The 26,146-nt window shown below is 39.1% G+C and overlaps 1 protein-coding gene across 3 annotated transcripts; it reads right to left on the bottom strand.

Annotated features, from left to right (window-relative positions):
- Positions 1-948: 948 nt before the first annotated feature.
- Positions 949-26,029, bottom strand: pxk (PX domain containing serine/threonine kinase). 3 transcript variants are annotated; one of them, XM_055224876.1, is made up of 19 exons: positions 25,671-25,956; positions 21,971-22,021; positions 20,545-20,592; positions 19,208-19,394; positions 18,272-18,349; positions 17,685-17,758; positions 17,301-17,375; positions 17,044-17,148; positions 12,617-12,718; positions 12,205-12,366; positions 10,511-10,628; positions 9,671-9,749; positions 8,920-8,968; positions 8,701-8,778; positions 8,432-8,518; positions 8,231-8,294; positions 7,209-7,265; positions 2,167-2,545; positions 954-1,379 (listed from the first exon to the last, which is right to left on the bottom strand). In XM_055224876.1, the coding sequence occupies exons 1-18, from the start codon at positions 25,788-25,790 to the stop codon at positions 2,367-2,369; spliced, it is 1,713 nt and encodes a 570-aa protein (XP_055080851.1). In that variant the 5' UTR covers positions 25,791-25,956; the 3' UTR covers positions 954-1,379; positions 2,167-2,366. The 3 variants fall into 3 exon arrangements, with proteins under 3 accessions (XP_033830183.1, XP_055080851.1, XP_055080852.1); XM_055224877.1 differs by lacking the exon at positions 954-1,379 and adding an exon at positions 5,440-5,467 and having other exon boundaries at positions 2,473-2,545; XM_033974292.2 differs by having other exon boundaries at positions 949-2,545; positions 25,671-26,029.
- Positions 26,030-26,146: the final 117 nt, after the last annotated feature.

Below are 26,146 nucleotides of genomic sequence, written 5' to 3'. Positions count from 1 at the left end.
TTAGAGGCAGTAGAGAAGAAAAATATTGTATTCAACTAACCTCCTTGGTTTCATATCTTCTTGGTTCCTTTCTTCCTTACCTTCACCTTGGGCAAATGACTCCAGTTTCAGTACAAAGGGAATGTTGACAATGAAACTTTCTATTTTTATTACTTTTAGTTATTTCCAGAATAAGCGTGTGTCAATGCTCAGATCTGTAACAGCCCTTTAAGGCTTGTCCTTAAAGCACTACAATATATTGGAATATTGGCAAATATTGGCAAAACATGCACCTGAGCCCCGAAACGGCAAGCCCACCAAGAACAACTTGAGACTGCAATATCAAACCACTGCAAGAGGGAAAACCATCTGGACTGGGACATCGCTAAGAGAGAGCAACAAATCCCATCAGGATCAGAACTTCCCTACCAGACTGTAAATCGGGATGAGGGGGTGCACCTACTCTCTCACACCTTGGATATAGTCAGACTGCAGATGGCGGTTGCCAAGTAGGAAGACAGTGCCAAAATCTGTTTAAAGCAGACCTATTCGCAAAATAGACTTTTCTGAGCTTTTAACAATGTTATATTTGTTTCTCCCCACCATCTACTCCCTCAAAGTTGTATTTAGAGTGATTTGTGCATGCAATCTTGAATCCCTTATTTTCAAGGCCAAATTCTGTCTTCACCGCCATTGGTACACACCCACTGTGGAGTACGCACATCCTTCTCCAATTATATTTCCTTAATCTGTGATACATGTAGAGCAGTGTCATATTAATTCTGGTATAAAAATCTGCTGCTCGCTAGTATGATGTACAGCTAGCCCTAGGAGGGGCGAGTAGCATACAGAACTTTGTTATGATGATGTTTACAGTGACGTCAGCTTCCAATGGGTGCATTGTTTTAGATCTATATTGTGATTTAAAATGTCCAATTTACCACATAATGATCCACGGGTGTCATCAAGTATAACTATAGAGCTGGTTGCTCAAATGATTTAAATGAGACATATTGCACTGACATGTGACACTGAAGAGGACGGAGCAGAGTGCAGTACAAACTGTCCAGGTCTGAAATATACAATAGTTTATTAAGTATAATATCTGGATTTGTTTGAAATGATGTATTAGCATGATTTTATTTTTATTTTTTCACCATCACAAATGTTACTTATCATGTTCAAATTTAGCATACTCTCAAAACAACAATATTCACTTATAAACAACATATTGCCCTCCTCCAACAGGGTCACGTCCATAAATGGGCAGATGGAGATCAGGAAGTCCTTAAAAAGTGCAGTTTGTTGGGCATGGCATGGTCTGATTTGGGATCATATGATTGGCTGGCTTCGGTCCTTTGTCTTGATTGGGCCTGGTTCCTGGTCATATGATTGACTGGCTGTGTTCCTGGTCTGGTTTGGTCTAATTTGGTGCAGTTCCTGATCATCTGATTGGCTGGTTGTGGTAGTTTGTCCTGATTGAGCCGGTTTTCTGGTAGGGATTCGCAGATACCGATATTGGTATCAACTATCGCCACCAATATAGAAAGATTTGCTGGATCGGGTATCAGTTCCAAATTGATTAAGCTTCAACTGGCTATAATCATTATATTTACAGGCTGATTTTGGCCCAAGATGTCTCAATATTTGAACTTTTATTCATTAAAAGCTGTTCAGTAGAGATTTGAAAGATAAATAACAGTGGCATAACAAACAAAAAATTTAATTTTGTCAGAAGTTTTAGAGTGAAGACATTTTTCTGCTCATCCAAGCAGCTTTAGTTCTGGTCAGACTGCCTTATATATTCCTTCAGATAAGACACCAGCAGTGTCCCACCAGCAATCACACTTGGATCTCTTGTGTAATATGTTAACTGTTTTAAGGGAATAAGTTCCATTTTCAGTCCTGGGATTAGTTAATATCAGGTACTGGCAGATGCTTACAGTCCAAGTGTCAAGATCGGTAGCAGAACTGAAAAAGCTGGATCGGTGCATTCCGAGATTCTGGTCATATGATCAGCAGGTTATGGTCCTGGATCACTTCATATCATTTGCTGGCCGCAGTCCCTATCATATGATTGGCTGATCAGAGTCCCAGTTGAGAGCGTGATTTTTCCTAGTTACTGTCTATCTGCAATCCTTCTTTATCCTGATTGGACCTGATACCTGGTATATCATATGGTCATACGGTCCTGTCTGCTTTGTCCTGATTGGGCCTGGTTTCGTGTCATATGATTGGCTGGCTGCAGTTTGTCCTTGTTTTTCTGTCATGTGATTGGCTGCTGCAGTCCTGATTTGTCTTGACGGGGCCTGGTTTGTCCTGGTTTCTGATCATATAATTGGCTGGCTGTGATCCCTGTCATGACTGGCTGCAGTCCTAGTTTCGTGTCATATGATTGGCTGGCTGCGGTCCACTGTTTCTGCCTTCTTCAGGTGCACTTTGCTAAAGGTTTGGATAGAGCTGAGCAGAGCGGTGCGACCACCAGGGGGAGCTAGCGCTACAGGAGCAGGAGGAGGCCCAAGGGGAGCAGGAGGAGGCCCAAGGGGAGGAGGGGGAGGGGGGACACCTAAGGAGAGATGAAGAGAGTCAAATGTGAAAATATGAGATTTATTTTTCAAACGTGCATCATCAAAGTTCCTTGACTTTAACCCTGCTCCAGTGTCTCTGATGCAACAGGATTAACACACAAGCACAGGTTCTGTGCTTCAAGTGCATCTGAATGGTTTAATGTTTTTCTAATTTTGACTTGGTTTGGTGGGATAATACCAGTACCAGTTTGTGAGATAAAAGTTAAGGTATAAAAATGCAGAAAGAAGCATTCAATTCTAAAATAAAAATTCCTCAACCTACAGTTGAAACCAAAAGTTTACATACACTATATAAAAAGACAGGTTTTTTTCCCCTCACTCTCTGACATGAAATTCAGTTTTACGTCAGTTAGGATTACCAAAATTATTTCAATTGGGCAACAGTAGCTCAGTTGGTTGAGCTCGAGCTAAACCATTGACTCACAGGTTGTTAAGGACATAATTTCTAAAATTTCAATAACAAAAAAGATAAAACTTTAGAATTCATTATTTTCTTCAAAATCAGAAGTTTACATACATTTCATCAGTATTGGTACCATTGCGTGTAAACTGTATGTCTTGGGCGAAATGTTTTGGATACCCTTCCACAAGCTTCTCACAATAGTTGGCAGGAATTTTGGCCTATCCTTCCTGACAAAACTGGTGTAACTGAGCCTCAGACAGTGAGGGAAAAAGTGAATGAGTGTTTTTGTATAGTGTATGTAAAGGGATGGTTTCAACTGTATACAATCAACACTGAAAACTCCATCCAAAATGGAGAAACCATTTATGCACAAGGAAGGCATTTTATTAGTCAAATCGATTAATTAATTTAGACAATCTTTGTCCCTTGTTAAAATTATGGTTGCTAATTAACAGTTATGTCACATCTGCTGTCTGTGGCCAACCAGGAAGTAAAATTATAAACTTCAAGTAAAATCTTAAATATAATGAGGTTACCCATGTAATTAGTATTCTAACTTGTCATATGCACAAGAGGTTAAGGCAAGATTTAAAACCATCTTAAAAATGTGCTCTTTGTGTGTAAATTATCACTTCATTTTGGATGGAATTTTGTGTTTTGATGACAAAACAGGTATAGGGATTTCAGACGTCAGTGCTACTTGCGGTAATTGCCACTTAGCTCATGTAACACTACAACAAATATTTACCGCAGGCACTATCCCACCCAAACCAAGTCAGAATTAGAAGAATGTCATATGCACTTTAACACTGAGCTGAAGAACTGCTCAGACTTCTATAGTGGAATTTGTCTATCTGTGTAAGTGTCAGATTGCAGATTTATTGACCTGGTTTATGGTGAAGATATTGGTCTATCCACATGAAACAAAAACTGGCAGAGAGATGTTAACCATAAACCAGGTAAACAAATCTGCATTTTAAAAACATGTTTTACCTGTACAAAGATAAATTCAGTGATGCTGGAAGAGAGGTGCGTGTGTCTAAGTTTTTGTTAACTTTTTTCGTGTCAAGGAGTCAAACTTTGAGGAGACACAATTTGAAGAATGAGACTCACTGACCCAGAGCTGATTTCATAAAAAGGACGTGTCCGGTCCTGTGTCCGGTCCTGTGTCCGGTCCTGTGTCCAGTCCTGTGTCCGGTCCTGTGTCCGGTCCTGTGTCCGGTCCTGGGTCCTGTCCTGTGTCCGGTCCTGTCCTGTGTCCGGTCCTGTCCTGTGTCCGGTCCTGTCCTGTGTCCGGTCCTGTGTCCGGTCTTTATAATAGCAGCTCTTTGATCTAGAGTCCAATCCGAGTCCAGATCTGAATCAAATCTGAACCAAACCATTACAACATAAAGCAGAGGGACAGGAAGTGATGTCAGCAGCCTCAATCTACTTCCTGTCTACAGAAAAAAAAATACTAAAAAAAGCTATCAACTGTGAACAAGTTGATAAAAAATGAAAAGATGTCTTGTTTGCAAAGCTCTCTGAAGCAAAAGACATTTGCATCACTCCTTGACCCCTTCATCCTTTGACACCTTCACCCATTCACCCATGTTTAGTTCTGCACATTCAACAGTTCGACAGTGTGACATGACTGAACACTGATCTCCCCCAAATGTGAAGTGCCCACGGACACACAGGGACCAGGCAAAAGTCTCTACCCAATCTGCATCACTCATGCTGCCAATCTGCATCACTCATGCTGCTGTTTACATGTTTATAATGTGTAACAGCCTAAATGTCATTTATGGCCATCCGTTCAAGATTATTTAATTTGGCAAAGGGTTTCACAGCATTCTTGGTAGTATTTATACCATCAAACTTACAGTACTTTTACTTTGTTACTTTCCACCACTGAATATTATTAGTATTTAGACCTATCAATATCAATCATATTAGATGTAGCTTGCCTGTGTGAGTTGTCATAGGAGACCATCTGAGCATGTGCAGATGGACAGGACATAGATCAGGCGGGGCTCAAAATGAAGAACACAGTAGACAGACCCAAGAGGAGAGGCCGTACTCCAGATCAACAACCACTTTATTTAGGTTTAATTTTGAAATATTTATCCTAGTTCGGTCCTGGCTCGGTCCTGGCTTGGTCCTGGCTCGGACCTGGCTCGGACCTGGCTCGGACCTGGCTCGGACCTGGCTCGGACCTGGCTCGGACCTGGCTCGGACCTGGCTAGAATCTGGGGTATGGCCTTTTTTTAAGATTTATATTTTGATATTTTCAGTGATAGATGCGTCTTAAACCTCAATCCTTCCCAGATACAGACAGTGGGACATAAAGTAAAAAATATGATTATTTCCATTTTTTATTATTTATTTAAAATTGTGTACTTTTTGCAGTTGTGTTTTGCATTTAATGTGTCTGTGGAAGGACTGAAGTTTGAGATAAATTGAGAACAGGAAAAAAATCTACATTACCCAGAAACACGTCAGAACTGAGCATGCTCTAATGAGAGAAAAGCACAGACAAGAAAGGGTTAACTAAGATTTAAGTGTGTAGGAAATGAGGAAAGTAGGGAGGAGACAAGGAGAGAGGACAGGAGGAGAGGAGAGACAAGAAAGGGTTAGTGAGGAGGAGACAAGACAAGGAGATGTGGAGAGGAGACAAGATGAGAGGAAAGAGAAGAGAAGGAGAGAGAGAGGAGAAAAAAAGAGAGTTAACGATAACTCAAGTGAGGAAGAGGCAAGGAGAGTGGTGATAAGGGGATGAGGAGAGGGAATGAGACAAGGAAGAAGGAAACAAGGAGACAGAGTTAACTAGGACTCAAGTGAGGAGGAGATAGGGAGAGTGGAGGTAAGGAAAGGAGGAGAAGGGAGGAAAGAGGGAACAAGAGTAGAGATGAGGGGAGGAGAAAAGGAGGGAGAAAACAAGGAGAGGAGTAGACAACTAGAACTCAGGTGAGAAGAGAAGAGAGGAGATAAGGACAGAGGAAAGGAGGAAAGCAGAGAAGGAAGAAATAGTGAGAGAGAGTGAGTGTGAGAGCAAACAAGAGGAGGAGGGTTGGGGCAAGGGGAGAGAGATGAGAAAGAGGAAAAATAAAGAGGAGCTGGTCAAATTTTGTACAGATCTTAGGACGGTACAGTCTGCTGCTGTCTATTTAAATCATAGTGTCTGTGTTCTGATAAAGTTCTAACTATGCTCCCTGGCCAAAAAAAAGGCACCACCAAAAATAAAAGGTCACACACTCTAATATTTCGTTGGACTGCCTTTAGCTTTGATTACAGCACGCATTCACTGTGGCATTGTTTCAATAAGCTTCTGCAATGTCACAAGATTTATTTCCATCCAGGGTTGCATTAATTTTTCACCAAGATCTTGATGGTAGAATCTGACCCCTGCAAAAAGGCTTCTCCAGCACATCCCAAAAATTCTCAATGGGGTTAAGGTCTAATGTGAAAATGATGTCTCATGCTCCCTGAACCACTCTCACAATTTGAGCCCAATGAATCCTGGCACTGTCATCTTGGAATATGCCGGTGCCATCAGGGAAGAAAAAATCCATTGATGGAATAACCTGGTCATACAGTATATTCAGGTAGTCAGCTGACCTCATTCTTTGAGCAGAGACTGTTGCTGAACCTAGACCTGACCAATTGCAGCAACCCCAGGTTACGACAATTGCTAAATCCAGGTGGCGACTTGTTTTTTGGCCAGGCAGTGTATTAGTGAGACAAGACGGACTCAAAGCAGACTGCCACACGTGCACACTTTCACACGGACATCTGGTTGTTTTTTGTTATCAATTATTTAATTTGTGAATTTACATAAACAAAACCCAAATATTACACTGAATTTAAACTTTAAATACATCTTAAAACTTTATAGACCAGAAACCGGATTTAGTCCTGGCTTAGTCCCAGTTTAGTCCTTGTCCAGTCCGTGTCCAGTCCTGTCAGACCAGAGACAAGAAAAAACACAATCCTAGCCCGTGTGAGAGTGACACCTGTCCAATCACAGTATCCAATCACAATCCACTACACTGAAACATTAGCAGATTAAACGTTTCAATTAAAACTACATTCACATATGCAAATTAGTTAAGTGTGGAATTCTTTTTCCAGTTTTTGTGTTAAAGTTTAGTCAAGTTTTCTCAAAATCTGAATTATTCAGTCTGATTAGCAGTAATTCTTATAATTGTTAAAAGTTCAACTACATTTTTTTTTAACGTTAAGACCCCAGCACTGACCTGTAGGGGGTGGTGTAGGAGATGAGGGACACGTTGGAGGAGAACTGGCTCCGGAACCTGAAGAAAAACATTTAAAACAATAAATAAATGTATAAGTTTATATACTGCAGTTCCTCTAATGTGAGAGTAGTGAGACTGGTACTGAGTCAGACCTGGTTTAGATCCAGTTTTGAAATAGAATTGTTACCACTTCAAAAAACAAAAACAACAAAAAAAAAAAGAAAAGACAATGATGACTAAGCTTACAACATGTAAAAAAAACAAAAAACAAAACATGCAATACAAGTATCTAGAAAAATCCCTAAATACTCCCAACAAGAAAACATTAAAATGACCCTATTCTGTCTAAACGGCATCAAAATCAGCAAAGTCTAAAACAAGACCAAAACCATACTACATTTGGGCTAAAAAAAAATCATGTATAAAATTTGACTTTATATTTTAAAGCTGCATTATGTAACTTTTCTACTAAGGAGACCACCACTTGCTTGCTTCCATGCAAATGTTATGGCTTTACCTGGAAAGCTTCAGGGTATAGCATTAAATGTATCTTTCTTGAAATTATTGAATTACAGGTGTTTTAAATCCTCAAAAATACCCTGAAAAATATTCATTCTTATTGTGAGTGGGCTTGCCTCTCCACAGATCTGACAGGTCTGGTAATTTCAACTGCTTGCCTCCATAGAGAATGACACATTTAATGTGGAGCATTCTAGACAAAGCAATTACATCTCCATGGAGACAAGCAGATGATGAACCAGTTACATAGTGCAAGACCCAAAAGCAAAATGAACTGTAAAGCATTTGGAAGAGCACTATACCAGACTGATGCTACCAGCAGTCCTATTTTTTTTTTAGCATTATTTTATCCCTAGTTTAGTCCTCCTTTATTCCTCATCCAGTTATCATTCAATCCTGAGTTCTGTAATGGTTTAGTAAGACTTAAGAATAAACTATCCACAACCCTAATCCTTTTGAAAGTTATTTTTCATCCTATTTTGATCATCAGAATTGAAGCTGACCAGAATTGTTGTTGTTTCGCACAGAAGCCTCTTCCTCATTCTCAAACGCCGACTGCCGAGACTTCTGAAAAACATTTATACAATATATCACAATACAATTGCTCTCTGCAAGATATTTTCAAATTAAAAGGTCCACTAATGTTGAAATTTATTTTGCAGTGTTAATAATCTGTTATTCTGTTGTATTTTATTTTGAAGTACCTTTCGTGCGAGCAGCTTCCTCCTCTTCCTCTCCTCGTCTGAGCAGTGATGGGACTGAGCTCTCGTCAGACGTCTGTGCTGATGGAGCTGAAACATTTAGACAGTCCCGAGTTCAGTCCCCGGGTTCCAGCCCCCAGGTTCCAGCCCCCAGGTTCCAGCCCCCTGGTTCCAGTCCCCTGGTTCCAGTCCCCTGGTTCCAGTCCCCTGGTTCCAGTCCCCTGGTTCCAGTCCCCTGGTTCAGTCCCCTGGTTCAGTCCCCTGGTTCAGACCTGTCTCTGTTCTTCTTGCAGTCTTCTTTCTAAATTCTCTTTGGCAGATTTCAGAGCTTCTTTTAACCGACTTGGGACCTGCAACAAAACACCACATTTACATTTTAGATCAATAATGTTTATAATGAACAAAATATAAAATTTTGGTTCAATAGATTCTAAATATCAGAAAAATCTTAACATGTTTATAGAAGTGTATGAGAATCTGTGTGGTTTGACCTTAAACTGTTGCTTCTCTGAGTGCTGCAGCGGGACGTCACTAAACAACCTGCACACAGAACGAGGGATTAATAAAGATCTATGGATCTGCTTTCTTACTGTGAGTTGGCTTGCATCTCCACAAACCTGACTCTTATGAAAATATTCCTTTGGCTATAATATTTCACAGTAAGGCATAAAATCTCAGAATGTTCCGACGTATGAGATTACTTTTCTATTTCCACTGATTCATGCAGGTGACTTGTCACCTCCAGAAAGTTACATTACATGCATGAATCCAAAACATTTCTTGATAGTGTTTATGCTTACAAATAAAAGCATTTGTAAAGTAAGCATTAAGAAAAGTGCAAAATATGTTATTAAAAAGCTTATATTATATTTATATTTAAAAAAATTGTCAAATTAAATGCATTTAATCACAATTAAAAACTGTAATTGATTGACAGCCCTAGTATGTACATGATATATTTCTATCCTATAATGCAGAACTGTGTATTTGTATTTGTCTCCTAAAAACACTGCATTGGTATATTTGATGCAAAATTAAACTAAACATTCATCATATGGACACTACCATTGATAATTATTCTGTTTACTTCACACCTGTTAGTATTAACATGAATTATACTTTAAATGAGAAATGTTAACAATTTCTTCACATTATGGTAGAAGATGGGCATTAGATACAGTACATAAAGTTCAATTCTCAAAGTATTTAGGAGAAAATGCTAAATAAGTCACAGTCACATACGGTGTTTGTAGCAGCGCAGAGACTGAGGGCAGCCCAAACTTCAGAGCTTCTGAGGACAGAAGAGACTGAAGAACTGAACCTGGAAACAAAAACAAAAAAAAGTCAAATAAGATGACAACACTGGGAATCTAAGATCAAGAACTGGGTAAAAGTTGAGTAAAACTAGTAAACAAATAACTAATAAACTAGGACTAAAACCAAGACTAAAACCAAGACTGATCAGAAATGTTTAACTAAGATGGAGTTTGAAGAAAACTAAAATGTGTATGAAAAAATTTGCAGGAAAAAGTATAAAATAAATACGACCAGTTTGTGACGAGATGATTCTAGTATTTTACAGTGTCTAATTATACCTTATAGTGGTGTAGGTTTTTATAAATTTTATTTTTTTTAATAACTTATTTACTAGTTTGTTTAAACAGAGACAAGCATTTTAATCAAAAGCAGCTGTAGAGATGGGACTAAACATTGGGCATTTCATTCAGGGGCAGAGCTTAGCGTTCTGAGCAAATCAAAGCCAACTTAACTGCTGTGTGCTGTGTCTTCCTTGGAGAGTTCATTTCATGATCAGCGGATGTAATTACAGTAATAAATATTAAGCCTCTGACAGTATTGGTGATCTATTAAATACAGTCAATACCTTTATTAACATTTTTCTTTTGTGTAAAAAATTATAGCTGACTTTTCTCAAGATATGATCAACAAACTTGTCCTCTATTGGTAATAATAATACCACAGTGCCCTAGGCATTAGACCCTTCAGCAGTATTAGCTGTAGCTGCAGTAAAAATCAGTGTACTCCTTGCAGTGTTGATATTGTGGTGCGTGTGTTTTTACTGACCTACTGTGGGGTGCGGGACATCTGAAAACTGGTCGATGGGGACAGAGTCTGGAGGCCAACCATATGTCATCTCAAAGAGTACTAACCCAAAAGAGAAGACATCTATGCTCTCTGTGGTCTACAGGTGAACCAGAACAATGATCAGAAGAGAACAAAGAGAGGGACTACAGAAAAACACAGAGGTCCACACTCTCTGTAGTCTGTCAAAGGACAAGAAGAACCATCATCAAGAACATCATAAGGAGAACCATGATCACAGTAGAACAGAGAACCACAGGGAAACAAAGAGAAGACCACACATTATTTGAAGATTGGAAACAAAAAATTCTAAGCTTTGTAACAGTTAGTGATTTGATGCTACATAAGATAAGATAAACCTTCATATGTCCCATCATGGGGAAATTGCAGTACAGCTAGGCAAAGTTCAAGAACAGCAGGAGAATCAAATCATGCAATCAAGATAAATGATACAATAAAGATTTACAATAGACAAAAACTAATTAATCAACTACCAGTGGCTTTGTTCACCTGCATACCTGCACAATCTGATGTGAGTAATCAAAGGGACTGTGATCAGAGAGAAATTTGATCATGATTTGCCGTTTACATTTAGTCTTGTAAAGATGATGATATGCTGTTTACATTTAGTCTAGTAACTATGTGCTAATAATTGGATTTAGAGTGCATGTAACCGCAGCCACTGTGTCAGCAGTAAATCTATACAGTTACAAGGCTACTGTGGTTAGGTACAGTGCAGCGTATGGACAAGAATAAATAGCAGTTAAAGTGACTTCAGTATATGATTGTATTTGTACAATAGTGGCTGTAACTATAGATTGTCTACAGTGCAGCAGATTAAATACATAAAGAGCAGGTAAGTGACTTGAGTATATTGTACCAGTAAAGATTAACATTTTGTTAAAGTATTGCATATGATTAATACAGGAGGGGAATACATGTACAGGGCATTGTACAACCAGTCTAATCTAGACAACACAACATTACAAATATCTGATGTCAATATTGGCTAAAACATCCGTATGGAGCTCAATAGTGACCGCTTGCTCCAGTTAAAGAAGTAAATTTTCCATAAATTTTCCCCATAGACATTTTAAAAAATTCAAATATAAAGGGCCATATCTTGACCATGGTCATAACAAGCCTTTTATTTGGAAATGCATTAGGATGATTAATGCAGAACATTTCAAGGGCGCATACATATATATATATACATATATACATATATACATATATATATACATATATATATATATATATATATATTCATTCACAGGAGGTTGTTTACAGCACTATCCTAAAGCGTGTCTTCTTAGTCTGTCTCCAGTCCTAACCTCCACCTCCTTCTATAAGCGCACACTGTAGCTCCATAACCTTCTATTTGAGTTGCACGATTCAGTGAAATGTTTCAATAACTTACGGGTTATAAAGTTTCAGAAACAGACTTTAAATAAAATGACAGGGCTAATCATCTCTGTGGTAACTAAAGACCACAAGACCTGAGCTTTCAAAGATTTAATACAATATATATATATTTTTTGGAAAGTCTATTAGAAAAATTAATGAGAAATTTTCTTCCGGAACTAGAGGTAGGCTGTCATTGTTGAACGCCACTAGAGCATGACTAAATGATAGATTTGCATTAGTGCTTTAATCGTGTGTTTATTGTTTCTTACGTTGACTTTTCTGAACTGGGTGAACAGAGGTCTGACCGCTGAGGGAGTTCCCAACAAACCGTTCTCAAGATCCACCAGTCTGATAGAACCTTCCTCCAGGAGAACATTACAGCAGTGAAGATGTCCACAGAATAGGCCAGAGCTGTGGAGCAGTCTGAGGGCCTAAAAAGGAGAGAGAAGAGGGACTTAAGCGGGGACTTAAGCGGGGACTTAAGCGGGGACTTAAGCGGGGACTTAAGCGGGGATTTAAGCGGGGATTTAAGCGGGGACTTAAGCGGGGACTTAAGCGGGGACTTAAGCGGGGACTTAAGCGGGGACTTAAGCGGGGACTTAAGCGGGGACTTAAGCGGGGACTTAAGAGGGGACTTAAGCGGGGACTTAAGCGGGGACTTAAGCGGGGACTTAAGCTCACCTCTAGAATAGTGCGTCCGTACAGTTTGATGGAGGGCAAGTCCAGACCTTGACTCTTTTTGGGGTTACAGTATTTCTTCAGGTACGACTCTCTCGGCTTCACCTGCACAAATACAACATGTACTTACAACTAAAGCAGTATAAGTATCTTAGAGATGTACCTTAGATGCTTTATTTATACAGGGGAACCCAATGAGAGTACTTAGGCTCTCTTGTTCATGGGAGCCCTGTTTAATACAATAAAAGCAGAAAAACAAACAAAACAAATAAGTATACAAGTTCATATAAAACATTAAAAACAGGTGCAGGTGTGTGCATAAAAGTTTGTTAGATTATCAAATTGTGATTGTCACCAAAGTTTCAAACCCATCCCTGTAATAAAATGAAGGGCAGAGTGAAATAGGGGATCTAACGGTTTTAAAGCAGAGGCAGAAGTCTGCATGTACACCACATATCCATAATCTAGTATGGAGAGGAAGATTGCTTGTACAATTTCTTCTCTGTAATTTATTGTAATACAATGCTTGTTTCTGTAAAAAAAACTATAATTTTGATTTTAAACTGTTACATAATTCTAAGATGTGTTTTTTTAAAGGATACGTTTTAATCAAGCCAGAACCTAAGTGTTCACTCTTTCAATGGATGTACCATTTGGTGTATAAAGATTTGTCACTTGTGCATCACTTAAATGTTTTTTTAAGAATGAAATTGTGCACTTGATTTTGTTTACATTCAATGACAGTGTAAGATTTATGAGGGAATTTTGGATTTCATTAAAATATTGTTGCAGTTTTAAAAGCACATGATCAGCAGGGGGAGCACTTGCATACAAAACAGCATTATCTGCATATAAATGTAAGAGGCTTTCTCTTAAATTGTAACCAATGGAATTAATCCAAATAGTAAAAAGTAGTGGGCCCAAAATTTAGCCTTGAGGCACTCAACTGAAAGTTAGAAAATTTGATTTAAACCAATTGGCTACAACTGGGTTCTGTTAGAAAGATAAACCAATTGCATGTAGCATAGTCAAATCCAATATGCTTCAGACGCTTCAAGAGGACTCCATGATCCACTGAATTAAAAGCTTTAGTTAAATCAATAAACAGAGCTACACAATCTTGTTTGTCATCAAGGGATGTGAAAATGTCATTTAAAACCTTTGTGGTTGCAGTGACAGTACTGCCCTTTACTGACAACTGATTTATAAGACTTCAAAATTGAGCATTTATTTAGATGAACTGTAACTTGATTTGCAACTAACTTTTCTAAAACTTTTGCAAGACTGGGTAATTTAGATATTGGCTGGAAATTATTTACATTTTTAGTTGTCCCACCTTTATGTAAAGCAAAAACGTGCCATTTTCCATAATTGTGGTAAAACTCCATTTTGAATTAATAAAAAAAAAAAATATGTAAAAGAGGTTCAGTTAAATTTGAGGCAGCAAGTAATGGAAGTTTTGGATCAATGTCCTTCATGCAAATGAAAGGTCTTAAAGAGAAAATACAACTTATCTACCTGAAGTTCAGATTCAGCATACTCAAGACCAGAAGGATCACTATTATTATCCAAAATGTCACATGCAGAGATAAAATGCCTATTGAAAGCATCACATATTTCCTCTTTAGAATTTATACTAGCTTAATCTAATAAAATATCAGTTGGTGATGTATAAATAAAAAGGATTTTACTGTCCTCCAGAACTTTGACGGATTTCTGTGACTATCAGTGTAAACATGAAGTAAGAAGTTTTTGCCTTTCTAACTGCTGATAAACATTTATTTACCTTTTTGCAAAAAAAAAAAAAAAAAGCCCCATCCAAATATTACCTAGTTGTGTGTGCAGTTTTCCAGACAACATTACTTTCTCTAAGCAAACCTGCCATTTCTGTGTTGAACCAAGGATTGTTAGTTTTTCATTCTTTTTTTTTTTTTTTTTTGGTGTCAGTCTACAATTTCATTAAATGTATTAATAAAAACGTTTAAAGTATATCAGGGTAAGGGAATGCGGATGTTAGCACGATATCACTGTGAATCCAGGTCAGAGATGAAGGTCTGCTCATTGAAATGTTTATACAACATATATCCTCTCACATTCACACACAGTCTTTTTCACTTTTGTATGTCGGATGCATCCAATTGGACAATGGTCTCTAAAATCAAGTGAAAAAACACAATTTTCTTCAGTGAGTGTGCCTCTAAGGTCAGGTCTAGTCAGAATAGAAATTAATTGTGTGAGACTGAGGCCATTGCATAGGTCTTTCAAAGTTTTGGATTCTTTCTCCAGCCAGTTAATATTTATATCACCCATTATTAGGACCTCATAATTTTCCAATTTAGAAAGCATCATAAACACATTCTTAAGAATATTTTTAGGGGCTGAGGGTGCACAATAAATACCAGTCATAGCCATTTTTTTTTTTTATCAGGATCATTAACTAACTAACAGATAGAGACAGATATTCAAAACATTTAGGCTATGAAGAGAACAGAAGGTCCACAGACAGGTGATCTTTGACATAAACGGCAGTATCACCTCCTTTAGATTGCCTGTCACAACGAAAAACAAAATTTATTTTATTCTTGATTGCCAGGTTTTAGAAAATATACATCGGCCTGTTTGACCCAGACTTCAATGTAATCTAATTTAGATATGATACTACGTACAGCTGAAACCAGTTTACATACACTATATAAAAAGACACACACACTGTTTTTCCTGTTTGACATAAAATCAGACTAAACTTGTCCTGTTTTAGGTCAATTAGGATGACCAAAATTATTTCTATTTGCTAAATGCCAGAATAATGAGAAGGATTTTTTTTTGACAATTTTTCATGACTTTCTTCAAACTCTGTAGTGTACATACATTTCATTAGTATTTGGTACCATTGCCTTTAACCTGTATGACTTGCATCAAATATTTTGGATATCCTTCCACAAGCTTCTCACAATAGTGGTGTAGTGGTGTAACTGAGCCAATTTTGTAGGCCGCCTTGCTCGCACATGCTTTGTCAGGTCTGCCCATACATGTTCAATAGGATTGAGATCAGGGCTTTGTGATGGCCACTCCAAAACAATGATTTTGTTATCCTTTGGAACCAGTTTGGCAGTATGCTTCCGGTCATTGTCCATGTGGAAGACCTGACTGTTGTCTTGAGATGTTGCTTTAGTATTTCCACATAATGTTCTTTCCTCATGCTGTAGGAGGGACTGGTGCACTTTACATCAATACAACCTCACAATATGATGCTGCCACCTCGCATTTCCCAGTTGGGATGCTGTTCTCAGGCTTGCAAGTTTCCCCCTTTTTCCTCCAAGCATAAAGATGCTCATTATGGCCAAACAGTTCAATTTTAGCTTTGTCAGACCAGACATGTCTCTAAAAATCAAGTCTTTTTCCCTGCATGGATTTGCAAACTGCAATCTGCCTTTTTTCTTTTTCTTTTGACTTTACACAAAAAAGCAGTGTGTTTCAGGTGTGCCTTCAAATACATCCATAGGTGTCTGTAATGAACTCAAGTGTTGGCATGACATCATCACCTGGATTTTCCCAAATTGTTTAAACGCATAGTAATCTTACTGTATGTTAATCTTACTGTATGTTAACTTCTTACTTTGAAGACTCTCAAAAAAGAGATACTGTTGTTAATCCTAATTGACTTAAACAGGAAAAAGTTTTGTCTGATTTCATGTCAGACAGTGAGAAAAAATGTGTATGTGTCTTTTTATATAATGTGTGTAAACTTCTGGTTTCAACTGTACATTCATATGTATAAACCCTAGTACCTTCCTTGTCTTGAAGATTTACATATCCGATAGGCCTAGCTCCTTAGGGTAATAGTCTTATTTAAGTTTGTAAGTAATATTGATGTCAACCACGTTACATGACCTCCAATAATTTCTTTCATGTCTACAGAAATTTAATGTGAAAACTGCACATTAATTTGTTTTAATGCAGAATGCAGGTGGTCGCTGGTCACTCGAAGGAGTCATTCAGTAGGCCTCTTAGGTACAGACTCCAGCGTAAGTTTGATATTGTCAAACTTGCTGTTTGATATTACAGTTTTTTCCCAGTCCTATTTAAATGAATGCCATCACTGGCAAATAGATTATTCCTCTTCCAGAATCAACAAAAATTATCCACAAAAGGAATTCGTAGAGCACTGCAATAAGCCCTTCAGCAGATGTGAAGTTGTCACATAAAAATTGGGACTAACCTGGAACAAAGCCAGGAACTAAACCTGGACCAGACCAGGACTGAACCACAAGTAGTAGTAGTAGTAGTAGTTGTAGTAGTAGTAGAACACGGAGGACCAAAAATGACATAATTGGAAATAAATAAAAGAATAAATGTTGGAAAGTATTAAATTAAATGGTAAATAAAATATATGTCCAGTAGAAGTAGTAGTGGCAATAGTATTGAAGTACCTTACAGATGTGGTCTCGTAAGGAGCCTCTTTCACTGAACGGTCTGATGATCAGAGCTGAAGATTCACTAACGCTGGAGAAGACCAATGGAACCACCACAGAACTCTGAGAGAAGAGGACAGGATTACTACAGATGCCCTCCCATCCTCCTGTGCATCAAATCCCACCCCCCCCGCCCCCCTGTCAGATGCTGTCCACTCCTCCCCCTGTGCATCAGATGCCCTCCCCATGTGTGAGATGCCCTCCCATATTCGTACAGGCAGAGTAGAGAGCAATTTGATGGCTGACTGAAGATCTTTGTCTGAGAGAAACTTGTCTGGGCCCAGATCCACCTGAAACAGAGTGATAATGATAATGTTACAGTTAATACCACCACTATTGGTAGTAGTACTGGTACTACTACTGCTACTACTATTACAAATACTACTATTACTACTACTGCTACTACTACTGCTGTTGATACTGCATGAGAAACCGGGATCTAAACCGGGATCTAAACCGGGATCTAAACCGGGATCTAAACCGGGATCTAAACCGGGATCTAAACCGGGATCTAAACCGGGATCTAGACACGGATCTAGGCCAGGATCTAGGCCAGGATCTAGGCCAGGATCTAGGCCAGGATCTAGGCCAGGTCTTACCCAGCTGAGGAGGTATCTCTCTTTGGGTTGCTCCTTGTTTTTGATCATAAAGTATTTTTTCCTTATTCTCCAGCCTGATACACACAAAGGAAAACATGTCAGAATGTCCATGAAACTTTTTTTCTTTTTTTCACAAAATATTAGAAATTCTCTTCCTCATTATTTATTTATTACAGTTGTTCGTTGTTGGCTTATTGGGATCATGCTTTTGGCAGCAGTGCAAACACCCACAGAGATGCTTTGGCAAAAAATATATAAAAATGTAAAAGAGCTGTTATATATAAGGTTGTATCATACAGTACAGGGCATTACCAAAAGAGAGCTTTTGGTAATGCCCTGCCCCATTTTAGTCAACTAATCAATGCACAGGGCAAGCCTTTTGTCGAATTCATTCCTAACAGGGAATACTTTTGAATGAAGTTTAGCATTTAGTATCTTAAAATCTTAATGATCCCCTTGGTTGGCTAACTGAAACTTATGTTAACAAAACACTCCCAAGCTCAGTATTTTAATGTTTGTTGTTATTTTCAGTTGTTGCATTATAATTTCTATACTGTTTACTGCTTTATTAGTAGTTGTGATTTTACCCATGTCTTTGAGTGGCTCCTGAACTTCCCATTTGGGGTCAGACCTGAAGAACATTGAGACTTGTTGGAGCGCGATCTCTGAGAAACAAACAAATAAATAAACAACAGGTTAACAAGCATGAGTGAGATATTTCTGGACAACAACATCATCTAAAGGCAGCTGTAATATGACATTTTAAATTTGTACTCATTTGCCCTTCCTAATACTAATTCATCTAGGCTGTAAAGTGGCACAAATTATGGCAAATGCAGACTTTAACACTTGGCAAATAAACTTCAATGGGTGCATATTGACATGTTGGTTTATCTTTAAACTCAGTCACAGATCTACAGTCCATCCATCCATTTTCTTCTGCTTATCTGGGGCCGGGGCAGCAGTCTAAGCAGGGACTCCCAGACTTCCCTCACCCCAGACACGTCCTCCAGGACCTCCGGTGGGATCTTGAGGTGTTCCCAGGCAAGCCCCTACAGCGTGTCCTGGGTCTTCCCCAGGGCCTCCTCCCGATGGGACATGCCCGGAACACCTCCCTAGGGAGATCTACAGTCTGTGAGGTTTATTGCAGAGTGCTTTTTTTTTCAACAGCCGCATCTCTCATGTTCAAACACTGGGTGTCATTTATGTACACTGTTATGTTGAAATTTTCAGTAAAATCAGAGCAGTAGAGGAGAATAAGGAGCACATATTGTAGTCACGTTGTGTGGGTAGTTTTTTAAAAAAAACAGCTGTAGTGTGACTGCTCTGTTGTTCCCGCCTCTGGTTAGGATGGTCGGATTCTCCAAACGCAGCTGAAGCTCCTTCTCCTATATACCTAGGACTCTTATGGTTGACCCCGTGATGTACCTCCAAATTTAAAGGAGTTAGGGGCTAGACACACAGACAGACCCAGTATGCTATGGGAACTGAACCCTCCACCCTCTGTGTGTTTGAGCTCAGACCTGTGTAGTTGGTGGCATAGTTGTTGGGGTCGAGGAACCTTTTGACTGTGAGGCAGGAGCAGAGAAGAGGATGCTGAGTAATGTAGTCCAGATAGGCCTGTAGTCCTCTCTGTCTCTCTGCAATGAATTCACGATCCATGTTTCCAATCAGCTTCTTTGGAGGCAGCGGCAGAGAGATCCCACTCACCTGAAGGAGGAGAGGTACAAGATGTTACAAATACAATACAAAAATGTACCATATACCATGGCATTATTGAGCTGCATAATAATAATAATAATAAACAAAACACTTAAGCATGCAAACAAGCCATTTTTTTTAATGTATTCAAGTTTAAATTATTGTTAAAGCAGACCTGTTGTGCTCGTGTCTGCTCTATAGTCGTGGACACCGCTGACTTCCACATTTAACAACAGCAGTGCCCAATGGGAGCTGACATTGCTGTAAAACTCATCACAAGAAAGTGCCTCATGATGTCAGCCCCTCCTATGGAGAGCTGCACATCACACTAGCGAGCAGCAGATTTTTTTTCCCATTTGTACCAAAATGACTATGCAACACCGCCTAAACCTACATGTTTCACTCATTAGGAAAATTTAGTTGGCCAAGTAAGTGCACGGCAGTGGGCATGTGCCAGTGGTAGTGAAAGGAGTTGATCAGAAATATGGAGTCTTGAAAAGAAGCAATTAAATTTTGCTCAAACGTGCTGAAATCACTCCAAAAACAACTTTGGGGGAGTAAATGGTGAAGGGGAACAAGTATAATGTGGTTAAAAGCTCCACTCTGCAGAACACATAATATTTTCAAATTTCTGTTTATTTGAAAAATCCACAAAAGCAAGAAGAAGATCAAATTCAGTCTAGCACCAGGTCTAAACCAGGACTAAACCAGGTTTTTCTGAACAGATGCTGGAATGGGGTCATGGAGTCATGTGGTCAGAGAAACAGGAAGAAGCTAAATTAAAACTCAGCACAAAAAACTTTTCTGTTAAAGAATAATTCACATACAGCACTCCACTCAACACCAGGGCCCGGACTGAACCCGGACTGAACCCGGACTGAACCCGGACTGAACCCGGACTGAACCCGGACTGAACCCGGACTGAACCCAGATTAAACCCAGATTAAACCCAAATTAAACCCAGATTAAACCCAGATTAAACCCAGATTAAACCCAGATTAAACCCAGATTAAACCCAGATTAAACCCAGATTAAACCCAGATTAAACCCGGACTACACCAAACCAGGAACTAAATCTAGACCAAACCAGGTCAGGGGCCTTGGGTTCGTACAAAAAAACAACAAAACTGCAAAACGTTTGAAACAGGAAGGGACTCACCATGAGGGCGGAGTTTAGTGCATCAAAGTCACTGTATCGACGAATCACCTGCAAAAACACAAAACCAGTCTGTTTTCTGTGCTCTGATTGGTCACAAACAGAGTCTAAAGCAGGACTAAGGCAGGACTAAGGCAGGACTAAGGCAGGACTAAGGCAGGACTAAGGCAGGACTAAGGCAGGACTAAGGCAGGACTAAGGCAGGACTAAGGCAGGACTAAACCAGGACTAAACCAGGACTAAGCCAGGACTAAGCCAGGACTAAGCCAGGACTAAGCCAGGACTAAGCCAGGACTAAGCCAGGACTAAGCCAGGACTAAGCCAGGACTAAGCCAGGACTAAGCCAGGACTAAGCCAGGACTAAGCCAGGACTAAGCCAGGACTAAAACTGGACTAAAACTGGACTAAAACTGGACTAAAACTGGACTAAAACTGGACTAAAACTGGACTAAAACTGGACTAAAACTGGACTAAAACTGGACTAAAACTGGACTAAAACTGGACTAAGACTGGACTAAGACTGGACTAAGACTGGACTAAACCTGCTGGACTAAACCTGCTGGACTAAATCTGCAGGACTAAATCTGCAGGACTAAATCTGCAGGACTAAATCTGCTGGACTAAATCTGATGGACTAAACCTGGTGAATTAAACTAGGTCTAAAACGGGATTAAATCAGGTCAATTTAGTATTCCAAGTTTTTGGTGCTGTGAGAGGAGGCCAAAGCTAAAGCTAGGGTAAACACAAAACCGATTTAGTATCGGCACCTCTACTCTGTGTTTTAACGCCTCTTTATTTAATGCAATGGGGTTTGCTAGTGCTAGTTGCATTATACACCAAAAACTTTATCATTTTTATTTTGGCGGGAGTGGCGTGCATCAATAAACAGGAAAAAGCTAGCTTGGTCTGTTTTGTGAAGCACATTGGCTCGACAGATAAGTTGCCATTGCTGGAAATACGGCAGTATGACGCAAAATCAAGTCAGTGTCTGGTGAAAAACCATTATCTTATGTTTATATCTGTTTTTTGCCATCTTAATGATGATCGTTTATCCAAGCAATGTCACACGTGGAGGCACTCATTGGAGACTTCGTCATTGGAGACATCAGGGGCGATTATTTGTGGAAGTCAAACAAGACTTAGCACCAAATAAGACAAACTGAAAGACATTTTGTATCAAGTGAACATTAAGTTTGTGGTAATGACAGTAAGCAATAGTTTCTGCTCAAAACACAGTAACAAACAGATACAGACTGTGGCATCCGACCAAAGGGACATGAACGCAAACAGGTCAGAGATCAGGCAGGTCAGGGGAACAAGCACTGCCCTCTGAAATATTTCCCACCCCAAATGCCCAACATGCACATGAAAGCGGCATAAACCAGGACTAAACCAGGACTTCAGAGAGAGGCTGTGATTGGTGGATTACCTGCCAGCAGTTGTCTGAAGAAACGCCCCTCTGCACTCGGATGATGTACTCCTGAAAAAGAACAGTTTATATAGTGGTCCTCCTGTCACCTGTCCTCTCAATTGTCTGTAGCACTTAAGGTGCTTTTTGTACCTTTTTCAAAGCATTTGAGTGTAAAGGAGGATAGACCAGATCAGACAAATTCTAAATACATAGGAGCCTGAGGAAGTAACCACAGAGGACACTGACAACCCTTTGGTTTGAATTGAAAAATGATTTGCATTAAAGTTGTGCTATGAGTGGATTCAAGTATTGTTTTTACAGAACTAAAAATGAGGCCAGAAAAAGTATCTTAAAATAATGCACTATATTGGCTATATTATCCTTTTGCTACTGTATACATTTGCATGTGGTTCTGACGGGATAGGTAAGTAAGTGTGACTGGGTTGAAGAGGTTTTAGGGTGCAGAAAATCAGATACACTTGTCAATTTGTGCAAGGCCATCACTCAATCTGTCTGAGGAGGGAGTGAGATATCAGCTAAGTAATGGACTCGACACACAAGGAGCGACTAAGGACAGCGTGCAGCGACACTCATCGCATAGGCTTTAAAATCGAACACACGGGCAGCGACAAACTGCAGCGACTAGCGGCAGCTTGTCACGTCGCGCTCTGTTCCAGAGCAGATCGCGAGCCTCCTACACGTCTGATTGGCTGTTTATTTGGAGGGAATTTTGAAGTTAATAGAGGTAGATGGGAAAAAGATGCTAAAATGAAATCTCGTAAAGTTTTGCTTCATTTGATTAAAATCTACAAAACTAAAAAAGCGATCCTGGATCCACCCTATTCTGCAGCTAATTCTGTTTAATGTAAAAACCTTAAATAAATATATATTTTTAATGTTGAATCAGTCTTTAATACATTTGGTTATTAGCCTCCATAAATGTATCTGAATTAACAAATTTGTGCATGTTAACTTACCACTCATATTCACCCTGGCACCAACGAGTTCCCAGGCAGCTGCTTTATATTATATTATAATATATATATATAATATAATATAATATATAAATTATATATATATATATAATATATAAATTATATATATATATATATATATATATATATATATATATATATATATATATATATATATATATATGTGTGTGTGTGTGATTTATGAGTATGATTTTCTCCTCCATGATGTTTCTGAAGTGGACAGTGCATTGGCTCGTCAATCAAACTCGCTGGTTGGCTGTTGTGCAGGCGACAGCGATAAAAGTAGAACATTTTTCAACTTTCATTAGTCGCGTCGCAGGCCCGCGTGTGCACGTCGACATGCACGAGCGCGAGGTTTTCACGTGCACGACTTTCGCTTGTCGCGGAGGTGAGAGAGACGAGCGATTTTCGCAGTGTCGCACAGGTACCATTGAAAATAGATGGAGAGCGAGCGACGTCGCTCCCCGTGTGTCGAGCCCATAAGACAAAAGATTTTTTGTTGTTTGTGGAGAAAATTATGGGACTTAAGAAATTGCAGCCTTTGTGATTTGCTAATTGTATACACTCATATTGTGATTGCAATTAATATGTGCAGCCTTACCTTTTAGTCATACATTTTTCCCAAATTCAAATGAATAAATACAGTCTAACTCAGAACTAATCCAGGACTGAACCAAAAACCCAAAATCCAGGTCTAAACCAGGACTAAACTCAAAAAAGTGCTAAACGCGGACTAAACCCAAACCAGGACTAAAATGCAGAACAAGAACAAACTTCAGAACGCTCAGCGTGGATAGATTTAATCTCAGACTCACATGAGCAGGTCATTTTTAGGTCAAATCCTCTAAGCAAAATCACTCTCCTTCTGCACTCCCTTTCCCCTGTGTCTGTCTCTCTCTCTCTCCTACACTCCATCTCTTTCTTCTCTTCTCTCACCATGTCTCTCTCTTTCCACACTCCTCAGCCTCTCTTATCTCAACAGTATTTCATACTATTTCATACTCTTTACTCGCTCTCACTCCCTCCCCCTTCTCTCTCTAACCATGACTCAGCACAAACTCCCTGCTGCTCCACATGTGAACTCTCAGCTGAGCTCCATTAATGACGTTACAGTGCTGTAGAGGCTGAGCACTTTTGTAAACATGTTTGGCTCACAATTTAAAAAAAACATAATATCTACAATTTGCTAAATTATAGTTAATTGTATTGTTTGTTTGGGTTTTTTTTTTAAACGGGAATATATTTTACATATTTAAATAACGCTTACTTTTTACTACGTTTGAAAAGTAATACAAGTGTTAAATAATTTACTTAGTTATTAAATTTAATTCTGTAAATGTAATGTGAACACGATTCGTTAAAGCTGCACAAATTGTAGTCTCTTTTGTTGGTTTCAAAGGTCGACTTTAATTACTTGGGATTTAGCAGGTCAGTAGTGATGTGACGTTCGTGAACAAGTTGTTTTTTTTTTGAACGGCTCCTTGACATGAGTGTTTGGAACCGGATCTTTTTCCTTTCCTAATTTGTATGCATTTTTATACTCAACGCTGAACCAACACAAGAATCAACACAGAACATAGAAGGCAACATGAGTGAGAGCTTTGTGTACAAAAATAAATAAATAAATAAATAAATAAATAAAACAAAAAAACAAACACGTCTGACACCACAATAACAGTTATTTCATTATTATTATTGTAGTGTAACATTTCATTTAGATTATGCATAATTTCCCACTCAGTTTGACTCATTCTAATCAAATCTTAGCTTTGGTCATTTCACTGTGATTAGTTTGTTTATAAAATTAGTTCTCACATTGGCTTATGTCATATCAAATATAAAAAGAGCCAGTCTTTTGAACAACTCTTTGAAATGAACGGATCTAAAAGATTTGGATCCCATAAAAGAGCCAAAAGCCCCATCACTACTGATCAGTGTTTGAAAATTGTAAGTAGCTGAATTCATTCTTATTACGTACTAAAACGGCTGAAGTGGCGTTAGAAAATACATGATTTTGAGGTTAATACAAGGTAAGGTGTGCTTCTTTGCATTAGTGATCAAAGGCATTTCCACTGAATAGAAACTGACGCATCAAGTTGCATCTGTACTACACATGTAATGGCCCAGTCAGTAATGCATTACAATCAATATAAAAATAAAATGTACGTATCACGTATTTGAAAACAGATCATAAATTGGATTAGATTGGATTTCTGTTAAATAATTTTGTTGACAGCAGCAATAAGCCTCCTATACGACGCTAAGAATGAACAAAAATCACCACTATCTTAATCTTTTAAACATTACACCAACCAGTTTATTCAAATTCCGCTTTTACGACATCAACGCTTCTCTGGAAATGTTTTGCAAGTACTTTTGAGAATAAAGCCAGCAGGATATTGCTTAATCAGAGGCTGTGCTGCAGTCCGGTCCCGTGTCCAAAATGAGAAAGATCCCGGTGAATACAAACGTCTCCCACGATCGTTCACCGTAAAGCCGAACCCTCGTGTCACAAGTAAATGACTGTACCGGAATATTCTGCAAAAACGCGATAAAGGTGTCTAAACCCGGGCCAAAACTATGTCCGATAATGGATCTACTGACGCAGCTAGTGGTTTGAACGTGGTTCTAAAGCAAATTAAATGTCGAATATAAGATTTAAATGGATTTTGTCAAACACAATTAGTAGTTTTTCATCACGTTAAGGTTGTGGATAAGTGTACCGTGTGAGACTGCAGGTTCTGGCTGGCTTCGATGGTCGCACTGAGCGGTATCGTATCATCCAGTAGCTGCCTTCCAGGGCTCGGCGTCTCCAGGTAAGAAGACATCCCGGCCCCTGGCATCAGCAAGCGGTCAGAGGAGAGAGGACAGTCCGAGGAGAGAGGACAGTCCGGGGAGAGAGCAACAGGAGCTGAGTCACTGCACCCGGGAGCAGAGGCAGAGGGCGGAGAGAGCTTGCGAACAGGGGAGAGTAGGCAGAAGAGCCGCTGACTACAGCCTGGAGCTTGTCTTCACCCGAACACGGAAGAGACGTAGAGACGTATACACGTAACACGTATGGACGCCCTCGCCATGTTGGTACGGGAGACACGCCCACAGCTCAATACAAATAGCGTCCATGACAATTTTATAAAAAAAAAAATACAACAATTTGTCAATATGTAGATTATTATAATTATTGTTAAAAAAAAAAAAAAAG

Source organism: Periophthalmus magnuspinnatus, chromosome 10 (assembly GCF_009829125.3).
Source record: "Periophthalmus magnuspinnatus isolate fPerMag1 chromosome 10, fPerMag1.2.pri, whole genome shotgun sequence".
Lineage (NCBI taxonomy): Eukaryota > Metazoa > Chordata > Actinopteri > Gobiiformes > Gobiidae > Periophthalmus > Periophthalmus magnuspinnatus.
The sequence above is the reverse complement of the archived record's forward strand: the minus strand, read 5'-3'. Positions and strand labels throughout refer to the sequence as shown.

Excerpts from the sequence above, each read along its gene's own strand:
- pxk (XM_033974292.2), bottom strand. The coding sequence starts at position 25,790 with ATGCCAGGGGCCGGGATGTCTTCTTACCTGGAGACGCCGAGCCCTGGA. Across the intron at positions 8,519-8,700 it reads TGCAAGAAGAACAGAGACAG|CTCCATCAGCACAGACGTCT; the intron begins GTCTGAACCAGG and ends TAAATGTTTCAG. Across the intron at positions 8,295-8,431 it reads GGAAGCTGCTCGCACGAAAG|AAGTCTCGGCAGTCGGCGTT; the intron begins GTACTTCAAAAT and ends AATGTTTTTCAG.